A 27,204-nucleotide genomic window follows, 5' to 3' on the forward strand; every position below is an offset into this window, starting at 1 on the left:
AGAAAAATGGGTCCCTCTTGAAAATACATAAGTTTTTCTCCACAATGAACTATGCTGCACATGCAATATAAGATAAACATATCATACCATATGCCTGGCTATTGAGCATTTGTTATATTCTATAGACATGAAAAAAAATAGCTCTCAAAAATTATCTGTTGCTTTTGCTTTCATCCTCTGCATTCATCGTTAAATAAGCCAATTTATAGTTTAACAGTTAATCCTTAATTAAATATTCTAGGATATTATTCTTTCAACATTATTTATGAGCCAATTTATTTATATCTTAAAAATGACCCATTTAGATGACAGTGATTTGGACACTGAACACCATTTGTTATCAGTCATGAATTTTCTCATTTAAGTAACTGAAATTGTAAGATATAATCCTAAGGAAATGATAAAAAATTAAAATAATACAAGGAGTTTCATCAAAGTTCTCTTTATAATTAGAAATTCAAAGTGGCCTACATGTTCATCAGTAGGGGATTTACTATATTACAATATAAATATTTCATGGTATAATGTGGAGGCACTAAGACAAACATTCTGAATTTTGCTGATGGGAAAGTATGTCCAATATATATTATAAATGAAGAAAAATTATAAAAGGGTGAAACACATGATCCTATACTTAAGCCAAATATATACTTGCATTTTTAGAATAAATTAGACACCAAAATATGAATAGGAATGTATTTGTGGGTTAGAATTTATGGGTGGCTTTCATTTTCTTCACAGTGTTCTATATTACATACCGCTGTTTCAATAAGCATGTGCCACATTCACAATTTCCAAAAAGCGATTTTTGTACACAAAACACAAAAAGGTATATGTTCATATACAATAAATTATTCTGAAGTTGCAGAAAACCATCCAATTACCAACAAATCATGGAGAGTCAGAGGAGGCTGTGCAATGGTTAGAGCATGGACGCAAGGGTCCAATCGCCAGTGTCAGAACTGCATCCTCGCCATCACAAGCAGTGTGACCCCAGGGAGACTAACTCATCTCTCTGCCTCAGCTCCCTCATCTAAATTAAAGAGGCAGTAACAGCTTCAACCTCAATGGGGTTCGGTGAGGATGAAAAGAGGCAAGCCATTAATAAGTTAATGAAAAGGCAGTAAATGTTTAATCCTAGAAACTGAAATGCAACATTACTTGGCAATCAATTATAAATATCCATCAATTTTGACCAAATACTTTATTTTTAATGCTTTCATGCATTTGAATGCAATTATTCTAAAGTAGTATCACCAGGTTTTTGCCTTCCTCATTAAGAATTTAAATTGGACAGCTACAAGGTATTTTGGTGCTGCCCAGAGCATTACCAGGTCAACTCAGAAAGTTGTCCTCAAGGACAGATTGTTTTATGGGATATGCATCAATCAAGACTTTTTTTCATGATTTAGTATAAGTCTCGAATATCAAATTGTAAACAAAATGTAGCACTATGGAAAGATGCAGTTCAATAAATCACACTGCCCTGGATCTTACACTTTTTCAAACAAACTATTGTTATCAAAAATCTACTTTATGGGGGATTGGATGATAGAGGGTGAAGGGATTAAGCAAAGACACAGACAGACAGACGGACAGACACATAGACACAGCGACAGTGTGGTGACAGCCAGGGGAAAGGGGCGTGGGAAGTAGGCAGAGGTGGGCAAAGAGGGTGGGAAATGGTGACAAAAAGACACTCTGCTTGCGGTGGGAGTGCATGATGCAGTGTGCATACGGTGTTTTACTGACTTGCTGCTTGCGGTGGGAGTGCATGATGCAGTGTGTACACGGTGTTTTACTGACTTGCTGCTTGCGGTGGGAGTGCATGTTGCAGTGTGTACATGGTGTTTTACTGACTTGCCGCTTGCGGTGGGAGTGCAGGATGCAGTGTGCACACGGTGTTTTACTGACTTGCCGCCTGCGGTGGGAGTGCAGGATGCAGTGTGCACACGGTGTTTTACTGACTTGCCGCCTGCGGTGGGAGTGCAGGATGCAGTGTGCACACGGTGTTTTACTGACTTGCCGCCTGCGGTGGGAGTGCAGGATGCAGTGTGCACACGATGTTTTACTGACTTGCCGCCTGCGGTGGGAGTGCAGGATGCAGTGTGTACACGGTGTTTTACTGACTTGCCGCTTGCGGTGGGAGTGCGTGATGCAGTGTGTACATGGTGTTTTACTGACTTGCTGCTTGCGGTGGGAGTGCAGGATGCAGTGTGCACACGGTGTTTTACTGACTTGCTGCTTGCGGTGGGAGTGCGTGATGCAGTGTGTACACGGTGTTTTACTGACTTGCTGCTTGCGGTGGGAGTGCGTGATGCAGTGTGCACACGGTGTTTTACTGACTTGCTGCTTGCGGTGGGAGTGCATGATGCAGTGTGTACATGGTGTTTTACTGACTTGCTGCTTGCGGTGGGAGTGCATGATGCAGTGTATACACGGTGTTTTACTGAGTTGCATCTGAAACCTGTACCACAATACATTTTTTTTTAAAAAAGAAGAAGATATTCAGGATACGCTATGAATCAATAAGATGTTCTGAAAAACTGTCTAAACACATTGGTAGTCAAAAACAATGCAAATGAAAACAAATATACTTATTCAAATCTATTTTTAAAATATTTCTATTCGTATCCAAATTCTCATAAAAGTTTGACTCATAATAACTACTTATCTTTTTTTAATGTTAGTAAAATTACAAGTGTATTTTGCCTTTTAAAAACATATCTATATATCTTTAGCTTTTTCAAGTTAAAAATAATGTTACCGATAGACAAATTCCCAGTGTATGAAACGGTTTATCACTTTCATAATTAATATGCCAAATTAAATCTCCTAAATTGAGAAAGCATCTTTTATAAAAGGCAAAGTAACATGTAAAATTATGTGTGAGAGCTATTTGATCAATCTGATGAGTAATGATACCAAATACTCAATTTATCACATCACAAATGTCCTGGTCTTACAAAAACAAGAGATTCCTTTGCCTAACTCGTAATCACTGATAATGACAACAACAAAAAGAAACTATGCCATAAGATAAAGTATTTTGGATTATTTTCCAAAATAAAGTCATATTCCTAGTTTTATTTTATGTGTAAATTATACCTAATTGTTAACACCTATAAAATGAGAATGTTGCTTCACTGAAGTTCTTAAAGCTTCACTGAAGTTCTTGAAACTTCAATGAAACTTTCTACCCCTTTGAACTAAGAACCCAACTAGACAGAGCAGAATCCTGCTTGCCAAGCTTCCTTGAGATAACTGAGACATTCTAGTCATCAGTGTCCTTTTTTGTAAGTCCACAATGAAAGTTCTCTAACAGAGTCAAAGGGAAGGGAGAAGAGTCAAAGAAAATGACAATGGAAACAGCATTTACTTGTTTTGGTGGGAGCAAATAACAAAATACACAAATATCCCGGACAAAAAAATTTCCCAGCATTAAATCCACTCATCAGACTAAACTTTGCCAAAAAACGCTAGATTTACATCAAGGCTACATAGCTCATGGCTGACACACTTTTGAATCAATCTGTGTCTGTGCTTCTGAAACTTGGACTACCTTCTATATAACTCTTTACTTCCAACATCTAAGAACGCTCAACAATGGGTTCCTTTTGGGGCCCTGGGATCTCCTGACTTGTGTAGTCTATGAAAAAAGGAAGCCAAGCAACAGATAGTTATACAGGAAATAATTAACAGATACTGGGCTGAAGGATACCATTTCACAGTGACTACAAACTTACAGCCCAATTCATTTCAAGATACATCTGCTTCCCCTGCCTTAGAAACCTGGGCCAGCAGAACCATGCCAGACTTAACAAAAAGCCTAGGTTACGAAAAAGAAAAAAAGGGTGCTTTGAAAAAAAATACTTGGGCCAATGGAGCCGGCTTATAAAAAAAAAAAAATTAGAATAAGAGAAACTCCCAATAAGAGAAAAAATTAGAATAAGAGAAACTCCCAATTGGGCTGTAAGTTTGTAGTCACTGTGAAATGGTATCCTTCAGCCCAGTATCTGTTAATTATTTCCTGTATAACTATCTGTTGCTTGGCTTCCTTTTTTCCAAACCAATAAAACCAAACACATACGTGTCAAATTGGGTTTTGTTGTGATCTACTGTCAAGAGTGGTATACCAATAAAAGAAAAAATGAATACTGAAACTAATAAAGAAAAACAAAACAAGCTACCTAGATTTTATATAGTGAAAACATTAAAAATGACTATGTTCGTTATTACACATAACTAATTCAATGAATGGATTGTATTTTTAAAGTAAATCTATAATATATTGGAAATTAAACCCTACCCCTTTCTAATAGGTGACAACAGAAATGCATCCATCTAGGGCAGAAACACAGAGATGTTCTAGGATTGTTAAACTCTGGATATACATACAGTAAATGGTTTTTAACATTTTATTCTTGGCCAAATCAAATGTCAATGACTACCTAAAGAGAAGTTTTACCAACAAGGCCTAAAACCTACTGTTTCACAAGCCATGACTAGGGAGATCTATACATGCCATGTTTCCTGGCCTAGGCTGTTCTCTTTAGTAGAAGTATGTGAAAATTTCAAATTGGGTCAAGAAAAAGGTTATGTACATACACATGGTAATAAGTCAATATTACCTATATGATAACTGAAAGACTGCTTTCATTTTTATTAAACAGAGAGCCAAACAATAAATATCAGACTTTTCACTTGAGACCATCTTTTAGTTAAAAAAAAAAAAAGTTCCTGCGATCTTCTGTCCGTGGTTGTAAAGGCATTCAACGCTGTCACTTGTTTGAACGTCTGTTTGGCTGCCAATGGACTGTCCCCAAAAGAACATTTTTGCATCTCAATAGACTGTCCGGTATCAACAATCTTTAAACTATAAATTTAACGCCAATGAAGAAAAGAGGAAATAACATCTGCTTTGTACTGTCTCGGTATCACATTTACAAAATGAACAAATAATCATACTACTTTGCGCTTATCTAGAACCCTGCATCTGACAATCTCAAATGGCCTGACAAACATTAATTAACTAAGCTGCACAGCACTCCTGTGAGCACCGCGGGCAAACGATCCTCTCTGAGAGAGATGGACGGAGATTCTCGGACGCCCTTTCTTTGACAGTCAGTGGCTCCACTGGAAACTCAACTCCCAGAACTTGCAACTCAATGCCCACAGCCCATGGCTGAGCCTCTCTGCCAAAACCAAGCAGCGGAAAGCGTGCTTCTTAAAATGGACAAACTTCCCTACAGAAATTTGCACTGGAAATTGAAATCAGTCTCAAAGAGACTTATTTTTTCCCTGAGATGCATGAAGAGAGTGGGCTTCTACTTAGGGTGTTCGAACTTGTGGAAGTTATCTGTGACATTCTATTCTGACAAATGATGTGGAGAAGTTTACCTGAGTGTAGATTTGTCATTAACCAAACAAACCACATATTTACCAACTAATCTTAATTATATGTTTATGTTCCACTAACAATGAAAAAATGCTTCTCATACTAGCACAATCATTGTGAAATATGACGGATATTTTGTTCCTCTTCATGTGGTTGTCAGCTAAAAGTATTCTGTTTTATAAAATCCAATTGAAAAAGTCAATTACAACAAAGAAGCTAGAATTTCTTATCCAGGAAATCAGAAGATGAATACAGTTGTATCTGAACAAGAGTTGATCCACTAAATAAATAACTTTTGTGTAAATATACATAATAGAAGAAACTGGTCAAAAAGGGTACACTATACTGCTTAGCTTAAAATGAGAAAGAAACATCTATTTGAATATCTAAAGCCAATTAAGTTTTGCTTTTAGCACAGGCAATATTAAATATGTTAACCTCTTCACAGAGACAAATTATACATTTAAATGAAAACACTGCATTTTCAAAACATTTCCAGGAGCTTTTGTGTTTTATAAGATCTATTCTAGAAGTATTAAGAGAAGCAATTCAAGTTTTCATTTAAACACGGACTATTTCTAGCCAAGGGCGTGAAACCTTTAATATTTCTTCTTACGAAAGAAAGAAAAAAAACAATGATTTTGTAGAGATATTGTGTATTTGATACACAACAAAAACCTAAGGTCAAGAGCAATTCACAAGATGAAGTTTATGTTAAGATGCCACTCAAAGCAAAATAATCAACAGGTCACATGCATTATTTATTTGTTACTAAAACAAGAAAGTATAATCAAGATTAGTTGGTAAATATGCAGTTAATGTGGCTAACGACTAATCAATACTACGGTAAGCTTCTCCACATCGTTTGTCAGAACAGAATGTCATAGATAATTCATAGGCTCTGATTCTCCCACAGGTTCAAACACCATAGTTCTCGGCCCGCTTTCTTCAAGCACCTAGGGGAAAAATGATTCTGAGGCTGATTTTAGTTTCCAGTGTAAATTTATTTAGGGAAGCCTGTCGTTTTAAGATGCAGTTAAAAAATTTTTTTTTTTTGTAACAAGATCAATTCCATACTATTTACAAAGAAAAATTATAAAGACATTCATTCAATAAAAATACACATAAATGATCTGCTATGAAACAAAACTAAAGCCAAACAGTGTCCTATAAAAAAAGTGAAAAAAACCCAAAATATTTTGAAACTTTAGCTCTTGTCTGTGATTCTTATAATTCCTTTCTCACTTTGAGTACAGTAAATTTCATAACTAAAACCAGTTAAAATATGTATCGGAAAGACCAATATTCTAAAAACAACATAATTATGTGCTTTGTGGCTTGACCTTAACTACATTCAGTCCTCTCTTTAAAAATATTTTCATTATTTACCAGCACAGTCTTGAAATATTTTACATTAGTATCTTCTGCTAGACAAATTCTCCATATTAATTCTTCATATCATTGTATAGTAGTTAAAGAGATAGTCAAGTTTTTACTTTTAGTATTAGAAACTACATGGACAAATGTATTTACAAATATAGTGTATTTGTTCTAATAATGCTATATTGTATGACCTATTTAGACCACTTTTAAAACCCATTTTCTACTTCTTAAAGTGCTACTATTTCAAAATACCATGCCATATAACAAGATAATTTCAAGTTCCATTCTACCATGTATGCTCAAATATGCATATTATATTCTATAGGTCTTTATTTACACAGGCAACTGGATTTTCATTCAAAGCATGCAAATTATTTTTGCATAGGTCAATTGTGTATTTATAAATTTCTACAGGATACCCTCACTACTAACGAGACATCTACAATCACAAAGTTAAAGTACATCGTTTCTGCTCTTAGTAAATATGATGTTGATATTCTGCTGGGTTTTCCCCAACTGATGGCAGAGGAATGAGCTGAGAAGTGTGTATTCACTTTGATAACGTAGCAATACCAATTTCTACCACTAGAGTAAAATGCTTGTCAAATTCACAATTAGAATCAGCTTAGCTCTGTGAATCTCTTAGGTGTCTGAAATAGTTTACTAGCTAAGAAATGTGTATATTAAAACTTCTAATTTGGTTAATACACCAAATATTTCAAAATTAATTAAATTAGCTATACTCCCCATTCTAAATATCCAATAAAATTGGTGGCACAAGTCAAAGACAAAGGAAATGTAAACTTTATAGATTCAAATTTTACTAAGATCACAGAAAAATGACCCATATATATTTAATTCTGTCAGCTCTCATAATTTAGCAGATGCTAGCCTTTAAGAATGCCACATCCTACAATTAGAAATTTGACTACTCATTGTAGAACATGGTTAAGTCTTTCACTGAAGATATCCTACTTCAGCAGCTAATGGGGAGGAACTGAAAAAAAAAAAAAAACAGTCGAAATGATGCAACAGAAAGTTGAAGTCAGGGAATTAAGGAAGTGGAAGAATTGAGAAAAACAATTTGGTAGAAAAAGTACAATCATCCTCAGCTTCTTAAAAGAATGTAACTCTCATGCTCAGGTTTTAGACTTTGCTGCTTATTATTCATCATTGCAAATTCTTCGTGTACACAAATGGTGGCAGAGAGGGAATGGTCCAGAAACGCTCTAAAAGAGTGAAACAATTTGGTATCCAATGAAGATGTCACGGATGAAAACAACATGAAAGTTGAAAACCTAAGACCTGTGATATTTCTGCCTGATAACCAGAAACCATCAGAGCTACTACTGGAGACCAGAAGATTCCAGACATATTAGAAAATAGTCTACGGCCATACCACCCTGAACGCGCCCGATCTCATCTGATCTCGAAAGCTAAGCAGGGTCGGGCCTGGTTAGTACTTGGATGGGAGACATATTAGAAAATAACCAGCATTTACAACTATAAAAAGGCAGCTCCCTATATATTTACCTAAAAGAAGCTTCCTGAATTGAACACCCTCTTGACGGGCACAGGAATGGTTTTTCTTCTTTTCAAAGTTTCGTATAAAAACTGGCTCCTGCCCTATAGAATTCTAGGATTCTTTGAGTCTCAGTTGCAGGGGGAGGAGGAGGGTATCACCCCTTCTGCATTCAAGCCCTTGCCTTAGCTCCAGGGAAAGGTAGTAGCTTTTATAATTAACTATGCAGCTCTAAGGGGTGTTTCCCAACTCCACTGGAGAATACCTGAGAAGCACAGATAGGCTTCAGAGAATTGGCAGGAAATGAGAGCAGAATAGCCTAGCAGACACTGGAAAGAGCAATTTTTCTCCACAGAACACGTCCAGAGAAAACCAGTGGTCCCTAACCTGCAGGTTAAAGCGCCAGGCTGGTGGAACTGTATTTCCTAACCAGCTCTTTTGTTATGGTTAGCTGGCTTCTGATCCTCCCTTCCATATATGAACAAAGCTTCAAAATAATCTAGAAGCTCAAGACTTTCTCAGAGTCCGGGTGAAACGTGGAAGGGGTCATGCCCTAGGCAAACAGGAAGCACCACCTATTGGAAGCTGGTGAATTTTCAAAATTTAAATGACTTTTTGACAATTGCTGGTTCTGCATATAGAGAGCAATCAAAGATCTTATACAGAGGTTTTGTGTGCTTCCCCACATGGACTATGTCTTTCTCCCTTAAAGAGCCCAATAATATAAAATGCACGGTTCTCTTTTTTGAATGGTCTTCATGCCATTCACACTTAGATCTACCTCATTCTTCCCTTTTCTAAACAACAACAAGCACAGTCACTAGTTCATAACTACACTATGGGTTTTAATAAACGCCACGTTTCTGTATTAACATCACACCCAGGGCTTTGGCTCTTGGTGATTTAAGTCTCTGCTAAGTGTTCTCTTCCCCAAACACTGTGTCACACCACATTAGAATGTAAAAATCATATAGTTATTTAAATGTAACAGGTGTGCATCCCTCTGGGATGGCGAACCTCCCTTCTGCAAATGCAGCCCCGTTGTTCCGCACACTCCCCAGGAATGATTAACCAACATCCAATGTGAGCCCAGAGCAGTGAGTGACAAGCAAGTGACTACTCACCACTGTACCCGTATGTGGACAGGACAGACACACGGGAGCTACTTTCTGCCACTCTGACCTGATTAAGTACAAATCCCCTGACCGACAGTGATCATTTCATTTCCCTTGGTGAGACGTGGTACTCAATAGAGAATGTGTGTTCCCCCATTTTCCCTTTAAGATACAGGAATTAATTAAAAATGAAACTTTCCTACCCGTAACAGGGACTGGGATTCATCCTTGGACTTGTTTTCCGCCGATGCGGGATACTGCTGGGTGATGGTCCCGGACTTCTCAGCGGGCACCCCCTGCAGGAACGCCTTGGTCTCCACCGCCAAGCCATAAATAGGGCGTGCCAGGTGGGCGGCTTCCACGTTGGGGCTGTCCCGTAGAGTCTTGGTCTGCTCTTGGGTGCCGGACACAGGGGTCAGAAGCCCCAGGCTTGCTGGAGTAAAAGACGGACTGCCCCGCAGGATGTCTGCCCCTCTCCAAGTCATGTTGCGAAGGTCGTCGCTTGGACTCTCAGTCCAAACTTTTTCTTTGAGCCCGTCTTTATCTTCTAGCTTCTCCCTCTTCACCACGCTCTCGGGAACCGGCTCTCCCATTTTAGAGTCTGGATTGAGCAGACTGTAGACCTTGAGGTCAATTTTGGGCTCTTCCTTGATGGTGGCGACGGCTTGCCCGTCCTCCTCGCCGTTGGCTGTAGTGATGTCCTGTTCCTGGCAGTGAACAGTGTTGAAGTGTTCCAGTAGGGACTGCGTCTCGGCAGCGGTGAAACTGCATTGTCGGCATTTGTAGCAGCTGTGTGCTCTCCTGCAGAGGGAGAAAACAGTCATGGGAAACCGGCATTCGGCAGGGCTTTTCCAAAGAGTTCTCCTTAAGCACCTGAATTTTATCTCGTGGGATGTAATAGATAGAACGCAATACAATATTCTGGACATGCGGAAATCAGAAGATAATGAATTGGTATTTTTAGTTCTATATAAAGATTGTGGCATTCCCTTTTACCATGTTAGCAGTAACAAGTCGACAGCACACACTCAGGTGCACACACTCGTCAATGCACATTTAAAACTGGATGGTTTACTATTACTGAATGACCCGCTCTGTTCATTTCACTGTGACTGGATAATCATCGATTCTATAATATTTAAGCAGAGAGCCATATCCATATATTTTTACACCTGTTTTCATCAATGGACTTTTCACTTTCGGTTTATTTAAGCTAAATTGAGATTTTTGTTTTCACCATAAACTCACATTTCTGTTGCTGAAGTGTTTTGTACAGTTTTATATATGAAAATAAATTCTACCTAACTGATTACAATGCTCTTCTCTATCATAAAATTTAAATCCATTTAGTCAATGAAGTATATGGTTCACTGATCTACATAATCCAGCAAATAAGATGTTTTAGAAGCTCAAGATTTTTCTACATAACTCAAACTGTAAGAACTGATGAACCATTTCACAAATTGAGTGCTGTCAGGAAGCATGATAGGTGCTATACAGATAAATTTATTAAGAGTATGTGTGAATCTATGTGTGTGTGTGTGTGTGTTTTCTTTTAAAAGTAGCAGAACAAAATCTTATTATTACATTTTATAGCATCTTCTTCTGCTGTTAAAGACAGAACAGTAATGGTTAAAATGGGATAACTGATAAAAAAGAACAAAAGCACTGTATCCGAAAAGGCATCCTGGAAGGGTACGCAGTGATTTGGAATAAGGCATACTTTCTTTAACTGGGAGCCTTATATGGCTCTTCAAAAAAACGTTTGGAACACTTGCCACTCCACTGATATAATACATTAGGAGTTGCCAACTTAAAATGAAGTAACAAAATAAGTTTTAAGAGTTATCACTTAAAGCCACTGCAAAATATGTATTCATAGATGTAACTGTGGTTAACCGTTTGAGTAGGACAAACATTCATGTACATCCTCATGCCTCCTGACCACCCAGAGTATGATCGTACAAAAAGTTTTATTTTAAAAATGTGTAAGGCAACATTAAAAAAAAGGCAAATGTATGTTCTTCTTGTTTCCGTAAGTTGGTTATCAAACAAACAAGATTTTAAGTTAATAAAACTGTAACTGGAACTAATTTCATTTTTTGGAAAAAAAACTCTCTCCTGTGGGTCAGCGAGCATGAAAAAAAAACTCACTACTCAAAGGGTTAATCATCACAATGTGACTTCGCCAAGTACTGGATACACATTGGAGAATAAAAGACACATAGTCTTTGGCCTGAAAGATTGAGCAGTTGAGCAGTTTACTGCTTAACTGTAAATCTTTACTCTCATTCTATCCATAGTAGTCACACCCAGAATCTTAAGATTCTAAATAACAAAGATAGACAGTGCATTACCTGACTTTTTATAGTTTGAGGAGGTAGGGATGTCTTCCGAGAATGTTCACTAGGGTGGTTTAGAGCCATTATATTTAGTAATATATCTAAGTACTTAAGATTATATGCCTTCAATATCTACTTATTGTGCAATCCAGAAAGATCCTCAGCCATCCCATCCCTTCACCAAATAATAAATATAAACACACCCAACCCTTACCCATTATTCAACCGGTACTTCATCCTAAATATACAAGGCCCTTGGACCCCTGCCCAGACAATGAATTTATCACAAAGTATCACAGTTTGAGACACGATGTCTGGGCCTTCTAGGTTTTCCAGTTTCAAGTTCCTGTCCCAATGAAAAACTCCCTGACTCCTGACAGGTCTGAACAGGAGCTGCTCTGATCTGTCCCACAGAGGAGCTCTGGATCCAACCGACCTAGGCAAACCCTCCATGATGCAGAGGGTGGAGAACGGTCAGAATGCAGAGAATGGTGGGGATTGGGCATAAAGCCAAAAAGGAAACAAAAATTACAGAGATAAGTTTTCAATAAGAACCAGGTTTTACATTGAAAAGGAAAACACATTTTTAACAGGAAGGATATTAACATAAGGTGGTTATAACAAGCTCAAATCAACTCAGACACCTTTTCTTTTAAAGAGTTCAAAGCACTCATGTACATGGGATCTCATGTTTGATCGACAAGACAGCAAAATGGAGAATCTGTGACTTGCCCACTGAGTTGACATACAATATGATTATAAATACATAAGTAAATGAGCCTATGTACAAAAATAGCTAGTCTATGTGTTATATTTACATACAGGGTGGGACAAAAGTAGCTTTACAGTTGTGAACATGTGAAACAATTTATTTTTGTCTTATTATAAATATTTATTAATTATTGCATTATTCTCCATATGCACAACTATAAACCTACTTTTGCCTCACCCTGTATATATATGGAGAGAGAGAGAGAGAGAGAGAACGAGAGAGAGGAAAATTTTATATATATATATATATATATATATATATATATATATATATATATATATATAAAATGAACTCTCAGTATATACACTTAGCACTTGATAGAACATTCCCAAATGGATTCTTTATGATGGGCAATATCGTTTTCTCTGAAAACATATACAGTACTACCCACTCCTGAGAGTCAACACTGACAGCTTTTTAAGTTAAACCTACTAACGTGACATTGTCAAGTGTAATCCCAAAACATGTAATTTGTCTTTTTTATTTTATTGTTTGGGAATCAACTTTCAATATTCTTTAGTGCCAGGCCATTTATATACATATACTATTCCAAAAAAGTCTCACAAAATACATATTTCGTCCCTGCTTCACAGAACAAGAAACTGAAGCACAGACAAGTCAATTTACATAAAATAAGATGGAGGACGTGACCCAGTACCTTACTCTTGTCCAGCGTTACTCTTCCATGTGTGCTGTTTGTATTTGATGCAATTTAACTAGCTGATTCAAGAAGTAATTCCTGAAAGATGTGGGCATATTCTAGGATGTGTGTCATTCCCTCAGTAATAACTGAGAAGGCCTTCAACATAATGCCACGTCCCCAAAGAATAATAATAGATGATTCTGATTCCTAGTATAAGAAACATTACTCAAGAATGAAAGTTTAGTCATTGTGAAACTTTATTAGATTGGACTCATCTCTACCCTATTAAATGCATGTCATTTTATTAGCATTAATATGAAAACCTCAGAGAGGTTCAGGGACTTTTCCCTGTTTCTCAACACCCACGTTTACCACCTTCTCATCCATAAAGACTTCCCAAATGACTCAGCCCAAAGTAAAGCTAGCAATCTTCTGTGCTACTCTGAAGCTGTCTTCCTCGGAGGACATTTTCCACATTGCCTTTTATTAAAATCCTGTGTGTATCCTATTTTGCAGTTATATTATAAACGCCTTAGGATCTGGATCAAAGCTCACACCCAACCCCACCTAGAACATCTAGTCAGTTAGTAAATATCTGCTTAATAAATAAAAGACTAAAGCTTAGGAGAAGAGAAACCTTCCTCTACCCTCAAGGTCTTTTTGGCTGATCTAATAAAACAAGCATTAGAAAGATGAGGGCCTGACCAGGTGGTGGTGCAGTGAATACAGCATCAACCTGGAACACTGAGGATCCAGGTTTGAAACGTTGAAGTCACAGGTTTGAGGACAGGCTCTTTTGGCTTGAGTGCAGACTCACCAGCTTGAGTTCTGGGTCACCGGTTTGAGTGTGGGATCATATAGACATGATTATATGGTCATTGACTAGAACCCAAAGTTGCTGACTTGAAACCTAAGGTCGCTGGCTTGAGCAAGGGGTCACTGGCTCCACTGGAGCCCCCGGGGGAACATATGAGAAAGCAATCAATGAGCAACTAAGGTGCCACAACAATGAGTTAATGCTTCTCATCTCTCTCCCTTCCTGTTTGTCTGTCCCTGCCTGTTCCTCCCTCTCTCTCTCTCTCTCTCTAATATTTGAGAGAAAATAAGCAAATTTAGTGCATACATATGTATGGGAACCCCACATACATGAGATTCAGAAACCCCATCAGAGGAAGAAAGGAAACATGGGTGCATCAGACAGTCTGAGCTACGGATGGGGTAAGCTGCATTGGGGGCTTCAAAGGCTCACTGCAGAAGAAGAGCAGCTGTTCGGTAAAGAGAAGTTTTCCCTGCTCTACAAACAGCTCAAAGAGGTTCTCTCTGATCATGTCCCATTACAGGCAAAGGCCTTAATTCAAGTTCTTTCAGGTAGTCAAGGGAGGGACAGAAGTCCCTCCTGAACCTGCAGCTAAAGTTGTCCTTATCTCAGAACAATCTACATACCACAGAAGCCTATTTTGGGGTAACTAGCTCTGAACCCCACAAACCAACACAGCTCTGGGGGAGTTCAGGATGCTGGATTTAATCTGTAGAGCCACAAAGTGGCAGAGAAGATTAGGCAGTATGTTTTGAATAGTCCTCTGAATAAACTCTTCATTATTTACAAATTCCTAGAACTTCTAGTTCCATTAAGCTAAGCTAATTTAAAAGACACTACAAATATATGCTTTGCATTAATTTAAATTCTATACTCTCCTGCCAACTCAATAGCAAACACTTTCCTCATGCTACTGCAGGAGAAGATATATCATTCTATAGATCTCCCTAGCATGGGGTTGCCAGATAAAACAGCTCATCTAGTTCAATCTGAATGTCAGATAATAAACAAAAAAAACATTTTAGTGTAGGTATGTTTGTGCACTATTTAGGATATAATTATATATAAAAATCTCAGTATGTCCTTTTGCAATATTTTAGATAATGAGGAGATAAATCAAAGAAACTGATAAAAGAGCTAAATGGTCCTTTGCACATTCTGCAGAGGAAAACTACATCAAGCTGCCTAAAAAAGGCCAACTTGTATTTAATTCAAGTGACAAAATTTCTATGAGAAAAGATGTTTTATTCCTTATCCTACTGTACAGAATTTTCATGTGGTATAAAAAGCATTTATTTCAGACCCATTCACATTTCAATGCACAGTGGGCTTTTATCTTGGTAGCAGCATTTCATTCATTTGCAGAGATTAAAAACACATTCATAATTCATAATTCATAAAGGGTTAAGATATTTTAGATTCTAAAAAAAGAAGGTCGGCTAAAAGATGCTGCTCTTCTACTCTACTCTGTCTTTATTTCTATTTTCATAGTAAACCAGATGCTAATACATGTGAAGCCAGCTCTGGGCAATGCTTGCTTTCTCTACATTACAAGTTAACTTCCAGATATGTATGCCATCACTTGCAAAACTCACCTTCATTATACAAATAATTGTATTTCACTCTCAGTAGTTTTAACCACAATTTTTCTTCTTCAATGACTACATGGACATCAGAGTAATCCAATAAATCATAAATACCAATCAATTAGACTTTGAAAGATATTTTTGGGTTATCATGAAATCAGACACCTATAGATAAATTGTCACAAACGAGGGTAAGTAGAGGTGATTTAATTTAGCTCAGTAGATCTGACATCTAATAAAGGTAATCATTTCTGTACTATACACTTTGTTGTTATAAATGTCTACACGTGTGGTACTTGAGATTAGTGACACTGTAGAATGATTAAATGAAAACCAGGCAAAAGAATTATGGGTGAATAACCAGATTTACCAACTGTTAGAAGTTGGAAATCTAATACTGAGCCTCAGTGAAGTAAGAGGAATAGCAGACAAACTAAAATCTGGAAAAAAACTGAAATTCTGAATAAAATTCCATTTAGTACACTCATTGTCTATGTTTTAAGCCAAAATAATCTGATACTCATTTAGAGTAACTGTTTTTTTAAGAGGGTTGTGAGCTGATTTCATCTTCAAGTAGTAGTAAAAAATACAGCTAATGTCATATCTAAAAAATTTCAACTTGTGGTTCACTTTTGAGAAGATATCCCATATGAAATGTTCAAAAGAGAAAGATAAGTTTTATTATAAAATAGAAAGTAATTAAGAAATTAGAACAGAATTTATATAAACTAATATGAAATGAAAATAATGGTTTGTACTGTCTTCAGGATGTCTTCTGAATTTCTAAAAAATCATGTATTCAAATAATTCAAGGTATTGCAATTGTGAGTTATTTTCTTTTCTTTCCTTTTTTCTTTTTTCCTAGATGAGAGTACAGGAGATAGTGAGGCAGACTTCCACATGCACCCTGACCAGGATCCCCCCAGCAACCCGGTCTTGAGCCAATCCTAGAGTACTGGGCTATTTCTAGTACCTGAGGCCACTGTGCTCCAACACAGCCATCCTCAGTGCCCAGGATACACTTGAACTAATCAAGTCACTGGCTGCAGGATGGTAAGAGTGAGAGAAGGAGGAGGAAGCAGATGGTCGCTTATCTAGTTGCCCTGACCTGGAATCGAACACAGGACATCCATATGCTGGCCCAACGTTCCAGCCACTGAGCCACTGGTCAGGGCCGTGAGTTATTTTCTTGATGAACTTAAATATCTTCGGTAACATTCTGTTTCCCAGGGGAAATTTTCAACTTGTACTATTGTATCCATTTCAAGGTATTACAGGCATCTGATTTATTAGGTATTGTTTAAAAGAACATGTCCCATTACATATACAAATCCAAATATAACCATCATGGCCCTCATCCTTTTAACTCTGTACTAATGTATTGTGTAGTTGGTTTTTCCCGATGTGTTGATAACTAAGTGCTTATCATAAAATCTCTTCTTCGGAATTAGCAGCACACATTGTCCATGTTCTTTCACTAGCTCTTTGAAAACAGAGACTGAGCAGTAGATACATTAATTTACAGCTACTATATCCAATGTTCTTTCCTTCAGCCTGAATTATATATTTCATGTCTAGAAGATTCAAACAGTGAAAAAATTCTAAAAGGCATTCATAAATCTCTGAATGGACAGATGCTTGTCATCATATACACTACCAAAACATATGAATATTTTTTTCCCATTCTAGAGAACAAGTTGGTAGACAGTGATTATATTAATGATTTTTAAATAGTTCTTCTCTAAAAATAACTTTTATTGAATTTATTGGGATTACGTTGGTTAATTATATAGGTTTCAAGTAGAATTCTATAATACATCATCTGTATATTGTATTGTGTGCTCACCACTCATAGTCTAGTCTCCTTCCATCACCATTTATCCCTTTTTTACCCTAATCCACATGCTACCATAATAATAAGGGAGATTGAGCATTTAGTCATTATTAATTGGACATGTGTACTGATGAGAGAACTGAGGCATGATTTTCATTTTAAAATTGTATCATATAGTGTTAATCACATACACCCACATTGTATTTCTATATATACATATGTATTATGAATATTCATATTCATGTTTACAAAACTAAAAGCTGAAACATAATCACAAAATCATACAATATGATTATAAATACATAAGTAAATGAGCCTATGTACAAAAATAGCTAGTCTATGTGTTATATTTACCTACAGGGTGGGACAAAAGTAGCTTTACAGTTGTGAACATGTGAAACAATTTATTTTTGTCTTATTATAAATATTTATTAATTATTGCATTATTCTCCATATGAACAACTATAAACCTACTTTTGCCTCACCCTGTATATATATGGAGAGAGAGAGAGAGAGAGAGAGAGAACGAGAGAGAGGAAAATTTTCTATATATATATATAGAAAATAATATTTATGGTGCAGTTAAATATATGCATATAAATGTAAATGTATAAACATCATATATATATGAATATATATTTTTATAGGTATATAGTTCTGTTTTGCTAGTGTTTAAACTTTCTTAAATAAAATGGTATCAGGCTGCAAAGAGTCTTCTTCAATTTGTTTTCATTCAGCCAAATTATTTCCCATGATTTATCCATGCTGTATTCGGCTACCGTTTATTCAAATTCAGTACTCTAAAATATTTCACATGAAAAATCCACAAATAATTTAATTTCCTGTGAACAGTTGGGACTGTTTTCCACCTTAGTTTTGCTTTTGATTTTTCTTTGGGTTGTTTGCTCTTTCAAAAAATATTGCTCTAAAACTTCTTGCACGCTTTCTAGTGCAGCCATAGAAGACGTTTTCTTCAGAGGTGTGAAATTAGGCAGCCCTTAGGAATGTGAGCATCTGATCCTGCCAGAATTTGTCAAATTCACTTCATAAATATATACTGACCACTTTACCTCTTATAATATTTTTTCTCTTAATACCTATGCTTTCTGAGATTCATAACGTGACCTCATTTTTTCATTGCTTAGTGTTTGCTTTCTGTAAAGTACATTTATCTTTATATTTTTGTTATTAAGGTCTAACTTAATTACACTGAGCCAAAGGATATGTTCCCTTTTACTATTTTTCTGAATTTTGTTTTTTTTTTCTTCTTTTTTGGCTACATATGTGTCAGTCTTTTTTAACTATTTTATATCTGCTTGAAAAGCATATGTATTCTATTATTGGTGAGTGCAGAATTAACTATTTTCATTAAATCAAGTGTGTTAATTTACTGTTCAAGTCTTTATATTTAAAAAAATTATTTATGTTAAACCTTTACAAACAAAAGTTTTTTAAAATTTACCACTGTGATATAGTTGGTCAAATTTTTCCTGTAGTTGTCTATCAATTTTTGTTTTATATATATACTGCTCACAAAAATTAGGGGATATTTCAAAATAAATATGAAGTGATAAAAAAATTTTTGATTTTTTCTCATTAAACAAGAACATCAAAAAAGCAAACGTCAATTCAAAGAAAGTTGTTTGATTATGCAAATGAGATACAAAACCAACTTTTATTTCCTTGGTGAAAATACCCCATACAAAAGGCTGAAAGTATTGAAGTGTCTGCACATTCCCTGATCCCCTAATTTTTGTGAGCAGTGTATATTTATTTATATTCTTCTGAAAAATTGGACATCTTATCATTATGTAATGACCTGTCCCTCATGTTTTCTGTCTTCAAACCTAAGATTTATGCGATTATTTCAACTTTCCTTTGGTTTATACTTGCTCTCTTAACTCAGTCTATTTTTTTCTTTCAAACTCTCAATAACCTTATGGTTTGAGTGTGTATCCTGTAAATAACTTATAATTGAATTTTCTTTTTAAATAAGTCTAATAAATGGAAAGTTTGTTTTTTTTGTTTTGTTTTGTTTTGGGTTTTTTTTTTGGTGACAGAGACAGAGAGAGTCAGAGAGAGGGACAGATAGACAGGAAGAAAGAGAGATGAAAAGCAACAATTCTTCGTTATGGCACCTTAGTTGTTCATTGATTGCTTTCTTATATGTGCCTTGACGGGGGGAGGGGGGCTACAGCAGACCAAGTGACCCCTTGCTTGAGCCAGCAACCTTGGGTCCAAGCTGGTGAGCTTTGCTCAAACCAGATGAGCCCGAGTTCAAGCTGACAACCTCGGGATCTCGAACCTGGTCCTCCTCATCCCAGTCCAATGCTCTACCCACTGCGCCACCGCCTGGTCAGGCTAATAAGTGGAAAGTTTAAAACACAGAGGCTCACCAAGATTTTTGATATCTAGACTTTTGATTTAGTATCCTACTTTTAAAATCCTATTTATCATAACTTCCCATGTATCCTCTTTCACTACTTTTTAAAAACCAGGTTGAATAGTATGGGTGTTATTATTTTGTTATTCTAATTTTCTCCTCTGAAGCTTTGGAAGTTATATACACACTTACTATTCTTTCATTGACTATCCTTAAAATTTTCCAAATATGTATAACAAAGCCCTAATTCACTAACTCCAGACAATTCAATTATGACCTCGGAACAAGTTAATTCTGAACATTTCCTCTACAAACTTACATATTAGTTTTGCCCAATATTTTAGTCTGTCCTTCTTTAACTGCATAAATTAGGCAGGCTATGATTATTTAGATTTACTCTGGTCTTTGCTTAAGTGAAAATGTCTTTGTGCTTATTCTTGGAAGACAGTTTTATCAGTTAGACAATACTAGGTTGTCTGCTTTTGTTTTCCTTCTTCAAACTTTGAAGAGTATTCCTCCTTCAAACTTTAAACAGTATTCCTCCTTCTTCTGGTTTCCAATGTTGGGATAAAAGGTCTGCTATTAACCTGTCTTTTCTGAGTAGTTGATATATTGTTTTTCACTATCTGCTCTAAAGGATCCCTCTGCCTTGGCATTTAAACATTTTCTCTAAGATGTCTATAACTGAGTGTATCTGTATAGGCAGTTGACCACTACAACAATGGGCTATGGGTGCTGATCTCCCTCACCGTCAAAAGTTCAGATATAACTATGGTCAGCCCTTCACATATGAGGAGTCTCAACCACAGAGTTGACCTTTGAACAACTTAGGTTTGAACTACACGGGTCAACTGAACTGTGGTCAATTAAATAAAATCTGTGTACAAGTGAAACCACACAGTTATTCTTGGATTACCTGTTTAGAATAAGCTATGCTTTCATGTATCTAGGTATTTGTATCTTTTATCAGTTCTAGAAAGTTTTCTGCTATTATCTCCTCAAATACTGACTCCTTATCTTCCATTCACTATACTCCTTTTTTTGGGGGGGGACTCTAATTTAAAGACACATATTAGAACTACTTTTGGTACTTTCCATCCCTTTCCATCTCTTAAGTATTTTGGCTAACATCCTTAGATTTAACTTCTGATTAATTCATTTGATCTCAATCATTAGCTGATCTGTTATTGAGCCTATCCATATGTTTTAAGTTTCAATAATTATATTTTCAATTCAAAAATATTACTTGTTTCTTTTTAAGTATTCATTTATAGTGTCATATAGCTTTATCAACTCCTAACTCTAATTTTCATTTTTAAACATTTATTTATTATTTTGTCATTATAAACTGTTGCTGTGTATCTAAAGCTATTATTTGCATTTTGTCTGTATGGATAATTTGTTTTTAAATTTAAGTGAGAAGAGGGGAGATAGAGACAGACTCCTGCATGCACCCTGACTGGGATCCACCCAGAAACCCTGGTCTGGGCTGATGCTCTGTCCATCTGGGGCCATGCTCACAACCAAGCTATTTTTAGTGCCTGAGGCAGAGGCTCCAAGGGGACATCCTCAGCACCAGGGCCAATGCACTCGAATCAACTGAGCCATAGCTGCAGGAGAAAGAGAGAGTGAGGAGGGGAAAGGAGGTGAAGCAGATGGTTGCTTTTTCTATATGCCCTGACTGGAATGGAACCTGGGACTTCCACATGCTGGATCAATGCTCTACCACTGGGCCAACTGGCCAGGGCCAGAAAATTTTGTTAATAGTGAGTTCATTCAAGGTTTATCTTGGGCCATGGACATCATGGAGGTAAAAATTGCTGTACACTTGTATGTACTTCTGACAGGAGTCCAAGGAAGTCACTAATATATGGAATTGCTTCAGCCCCACTTCAAGGTGTCAACTTAGAGTAAAATTCAGGTTCTGCACAATCTCTATGCCAGACACCCCAGGCTCAGACTCCTGCTCAAATGCAGCATAAATACTGGCATCTGCCCCCTAAACCTCACACTCTGTGTTGCTTCACTCTTTCCAGTCTGGGTTAAGTTCACTCTTGGTGAAAGGAAAAGAGAAAAGCTTCAGACATTTTCCTTAATTCATGGAAGTTTAGCAAGGCATTTCAAAAGTATGTTTTATAAGGAGATAGTCCTCTTCCTTACTCCAGAGACATAAATTATAACACTGAATATTTTGATGGAGAGAATGGTAGCCAGTTAGAGAATAGGTACACTGTTTAATTAAATACTAAAAGAAATGGAGTATGAGATACAAACAGGAGTGAACTATAACTCAGTCATGGAGTGAGCTGGGGTATCAGAAGTAAATTTGAAACATTAAGAAAGCTGACCAGGTTCCAGTTACTGACTGGGTAATGTTTGCAGTTCGGCCCAGGTTAAACTTGGGTCTCTGGGAAATACCCATGAAGCCCACACTGAGGTTTTCTGCTCATAGCTCTAAATCAACTCTCCTCCCCTCAGCTGTAATGTTTTTTTAGGGCAACATGAGTTCACATATTGTACAATTCTCAGCTTAGTTTTACTATACTTTAAGTTTGTATATAACACTCAAGAGCCTAGAATATTCCACAGTAAAACAGAATTATGGGGAAAGTTTCCCCACATACATGATATGAATAAACATAAATGTAACTAGAAAGATATTATTGTGATATGGTAAATTTTTCCCTTTATACTATCTTAAAATATGGCATTTGGGGAAAATGCTTTGTTAACAGGTCAAGTTTTTTACATCCATGGGACTATTTCCTGTCACACCCCTGCAGCCTCCATTCGCTGGGACTCCTGAAATTTCAATTGTCTAAATATCCAATATTTCTAAAGGAATTTATAAAAATACCTGTGATAAGCTGCTCAGCAACTTAAAGACTCTAGGATCACACATACTCCATCAGTTTTTAAGAGTAAGTGCAAGATTGTTGTAAGGCCCTAAGGACAAACACTATTCATTTTTTTAATCTAATATAACACTGAGAGGTTGATGTAAATTTAAAGTGCACATGTCAGTTTGTGTAGACTCTAGGTCCTCAGAAGGATTCCGAGACCATATAATAGTCAAAGATTAAACTGTAACTTATCATGGAGGTCCCAGTTTATGCCAATTACATTGAAGTCAAAATCTCACAGGATTTTATTTACGTACAGATATTCACTGAGCACCTATTAACCATCCTGGCGTCGTGCTAAATCATGTAGACACAGCAGTAAAGTAGACTTGACTAGTCTCTCCCCTGTGGACCTTATTTTCCTTAATAAATACTAAGTGAACTCTGAGAGTGTTCAGTAACATTTTTATCCATACTTTTATGTCTTAGGATTTTTTGTTTGTTTGTTTCACCAAAGGATATAGAAACTAATTTTTCAGACAGGTTTTCAAGCAATGGCCTCAGCTTCCTGGAGGATAATTACTCATCTAAGTGATCTGTGATCTAGATGTATCATAGAGTGTGTGTGTGTGTGTGTGTGTGTGTGTGCGCGCGCACGTGTGTGTGTTCTGACTGACTTAATCATGATTAAGGAAAGCCTCCTCCTTCAAAGCAATAACAGGTTCTCTAATTTTTATATCACCTAAAAAATATGAATGCACACTTGCAAATGTTTACATTACATAACAAATGTGCGTGTGCAAGATGCACACTGGATAAGCTCGGAAGAAAGCTAATGTCTGCTAGTCTCAAAAACAAATTAGCATGCAGCTACCATCAGAGCCAGAAACGCCAACCGCAAGTGTGAACATGTTTGACTGCAGGACTGTGTCTTTCCTAGGGCTGACCTTATAAATGAAACAGTGTCGATCATAAGGAAGTGTTTTCTGAACATTTAGATTCACTGTGAACATCAAGATGCCCTTCAATTTAACATCTAACATTATTAGCCTGTTGTTGGACATGAACGACTTTGGTACTGAGTGTGACTGTGCAAACAAACATACATACCCCAGTAAGACATACAACCTTTAAAAGGAATGAGAGGAATTGATTAAAATCTTAGGATGTATAAAGTTTTAAATTTGGATATCAAGTTGTCTCCATATGGAAAATCACCTAAAAATCATACGTAAAGCTCTTTACATTGATGCTTAGAAGTGTAACAACAAAAAAGCATCCAATAAGCGCTAAGTCGTATCTGAACACGCTGTGATACCAGGATTTTGCTGCACTAATTCCTATTATAACCAAGCCTCAGTTTAGATGCTCCTTCCTCAGGGAAACATTTCCTAATCTATCCTGTCGGGCCATGTTGTCATTATATTCAAACACATTGGTCTCTGCTTCATCTTTTAAGATACTCATCACTCTTATGATCTGTTAAGATCTCTTACTAAACTGTAAGCTCCACGAGGGCACTGACTAGGTCTGTCTTATTTTCTCTATCAGTGGCTGCTGAAGTATATATTTTTGGAACTAATTAGGTAAGGAATGAATACATAAATAAAATAAAGATATGCATCCGAAACTCATCTCTGAAAATATAAAGATTAATTAGGAAAATCAACATTTACAAAGAGAACTGAGCGAATGTAGAAGGAAACACTGACATACTCTATCTGTGTTTACAAATCTGAAATGACTTACACAATGTTACCAGCGAGAGTACAGAAACCCAAATAACACCTATTGCAGAATTCTCACCTTCAGACTACTATATGTATGCGAAACAAGGTTGCTGCTCAATTATTTAAACAAAGAATGTCCAGTCTTTTTAAAAGAAAAATGAGCAACATGTTCTCAACGGAACTGTCTCCCAGTTGAAACAAAGTATTGGGGTACCTTTCATTTGGGAGCAGCTCCTTCCAAAATTATGAAATAGGGAGCCATATTTAGCAAGAACAAATAACTGAACTGTGGTCAATCAGTAAACTCATCAACGTTATCAGCAACGCTACGGATTTCAAAATACACCCAGGAACTGGTATAAAACAGGTAGGAAGCAGAAGAGTAAATAGTGTAAAACAAGTGATCCAATGAAAATCTGTGGTTATCACCTCTGTAAATATATAATCTGCAGTTTTATGAATGATCTTTTATGTGACTTTGTTCTGTAACTTCCCCAGGTCGCTACATTCATTCCCAACTGTTTCTGGATCAGCCCGCTAGATTCTATCAATTTCTTGATGTCTTCTCCCCACCCCCTACGGCTTACCTGTAGTGTCGGGAAATCTCTTCTTCCACCTGGGTAATGAAATCACATTTGGTGCATGAGTGTTCTTTGCTTTCCTTGACGGCCAGCTGCCCCTCCGATGATGCTTGCAGATGGTTGGCTTCCTGTTTGACATCGGACGCCTGGGACTCATGCGCGCTCTCATAATGGAAGAGGAGCACATCCACGTCGGGCGTGGAGAAGGAGCACTGGTGGCACTGGTGTTTGACTCGCGAGCTTCCGGCCGCCCCAGGAGACAAGTGCAAAAGCAAGAGCGCACAGTGGGAACAATTACTTTTTCTACATGCGAACGGGTAAGTGATTTCTCCAAGGTGCTTTTCTGGGCTGCAAAGGCCTCTGGGACAGAATGGACAGTGCTTAATGGTACACTTGTGAATGTTGTGGAGCTGTTGATAATGACGGAGAAGCGGCCCCACGACAATGACATCGGGGCCATGGCTTTTGGAATATCTGAAGTCGCAGAACTGACAATTGTAGCTTGTTACCACATTATCCTCGGCTCCCTTGCTGGGGAAGTCCTTCTTTTTGGCCCCACTGGAGCCCTTCTCTGCCTTGGCCATGGTCTCCCCTTCCGCACTTTTGGCTAGATCATTCTGATTAATGACGGAGCCCCTGGACAGTTTATCATTCAACTCTGGATTAAGGCCGCCTGACTGCGCTCCTCCGTGCTGCCTGCCATAATGTTCTAGCAGTTTAAGTGAGCTAGATGACTCACAGCTGAAACTACAAAATTTACACCAGTAGTAACTGGTGGCCTCTGCGCCGTTTTGTCTCGAGGAATCAAGGGGCTTGATGGGCACCGAGTAGCCGACAGGCGTATCATCGCCGGCCTTGACGGTGATCTTGTCCTGCCACTTCCCCAAGTCCCCAGAGTCACTGGATCGAAGTGCAGGGGCGGACTTGTTCGAGTTTTTCTCTGCAGGTTTGGCCCCCTCAGAGGAGGGGAGAGGAGCTTTGATTTTGTTCGGGTGAGTCTGAAGAAAATGTTGTTCTAGTTCAGTTGATGAGTTGCCCATGTAAGTGAAATTGCAGAATTTACAGCGGAAGTACTTGGTGTTTCCTTGGCAATCTGGTGTTTTCCGTCCAATGCCAATGAACGTTCCACCTGACGTGACCTGGTATAGAAGAGACGGATGTTATTGAAAGGTATCGTTCATTCAGTGCTCTCCGTAGGAGGGAGCAGGGCACACTGGCAAGTATTCCACATCAGAAAGTACAAGAGAACTTGGGCTTGTTAGGAAGTCACCTGGATAAGCAAAGCCAAATACATCTACTCTTCATTATTCAATAGCTACTCTATGAGAGGCTCATTATGATAAACATTTTTGGCCAAAGTATCAGAAGAAGGTAAGTAATAAAGGGACTATTTTAACTAATTCAAAGAATTTAATAGTCTGTACTTAAAAAAAAACAAAAAACAACTAGGAAAACACCTGTCAATGAAGAAGATTTTACTACCGCCTCCTTCAAATCCAGAACCTGATGAAGCATCCAAACCATGTGGGGTTTCTTCTGACAAAGCTAAGGGTTGCTGTCAAGAGCAGAGGCAGTTACTCAGACATTACTCAATGCAGAGATTCTCCAAGGAAATCCTCTGTTCAGTTTCTACAGCAATGAGACTGTAGGCAAGACTACACTTTATTTCGGGGGCAAAATAATGACCCTGACCCGATCACACAGAATGGCTTATAATTAAAGCCTGAGCAGGCACGATAAGACGAAAAATGAAATGAATGCAGGGGGCTTGAAGTCACAGTGAAGGAGGGCCATTGTAAAGGTTTAAAATGCTTCCCACTCTAGGACAAATGGAAAGGAGAAAACATAACAGGGCCTTATTAGATTAAGGTTCTGTCTCCTAGAAAAGGCAACCCCTACCGAGAGTGAGTTGTGAGGATGTTCTAAGGCCAAATAAAACAATTCTACCATAAAGACACCACAGCTTTCCGTTCTGCCTGAAGTTATAAAATTGTACAGTATCAGGGCACTGAAGGCCTTCAAAGGACATTTTATATAAAATCCTTACTCCCTCTGTGGCGTGTACCCCAATGCGCAGCTTTAACTACGTGCCACCAACAAGCAGCCAAAAATCTCTGGCTTAAAATAGAGTCTTTGACTGAAATGCTTCAAGGAGGGAGAAACTTTTTCATCCAACTATCAGAGAATTTTAAATTTTTTCTAGTACCAGATGTCGTAGATTAAGCACGTGGCATAATCACGTTCTGCCTTCTTCA

The 27,204-nt window shown here is 37.4% G+C and overlaps 1 protein-coding gene across 10 annotated transcripts in view; it reads right to left on the bottom strand.

Moving 5' to 3' along the window:
• The window catches only part of TRPS1 (transcriptional repressor GATA binding 1), a 249,650-nt gene that overhangs the window by 162,990 nt on the left and 59,456 nt on the right, over positions 1-27,204 (bottom strand). For all 10 annotated transcript variants that reach the window (XM_066379380.1, XM_066379379.1, XM_066379375.1 and 7 more), the window contains 2 exons: positions 24,956-26,088; positions 9,622-10,219 (listed from right to left, as the gene is read on the bottom strand). In XM_066379380.1, the coding sequence (XP_066235477.1) occupies positions 9,622-10,219; positions 24,956-26,088 (1,731 nt within the window). The remainder of the gene's footprint in view (positions 1-9,621; positions 10,220-24,955; positions 26,089-27,204) is intronic.

This window comes from Saccopteryx leptura, chromosome 3 (assembly GCF_036850995.1).
Source record: "Saccopteryx leptura isolate mSacLep1 chromosome 3, mSacLep1_pri_phased_curated, whole genome shotgun sequence".
Lineage (NCBI taxonomy): Eukaryota > Metazoa > Chordata > Mammalia > Chiroptera > Emballonuridae > Saccopteryx > Saccopteryx leptura.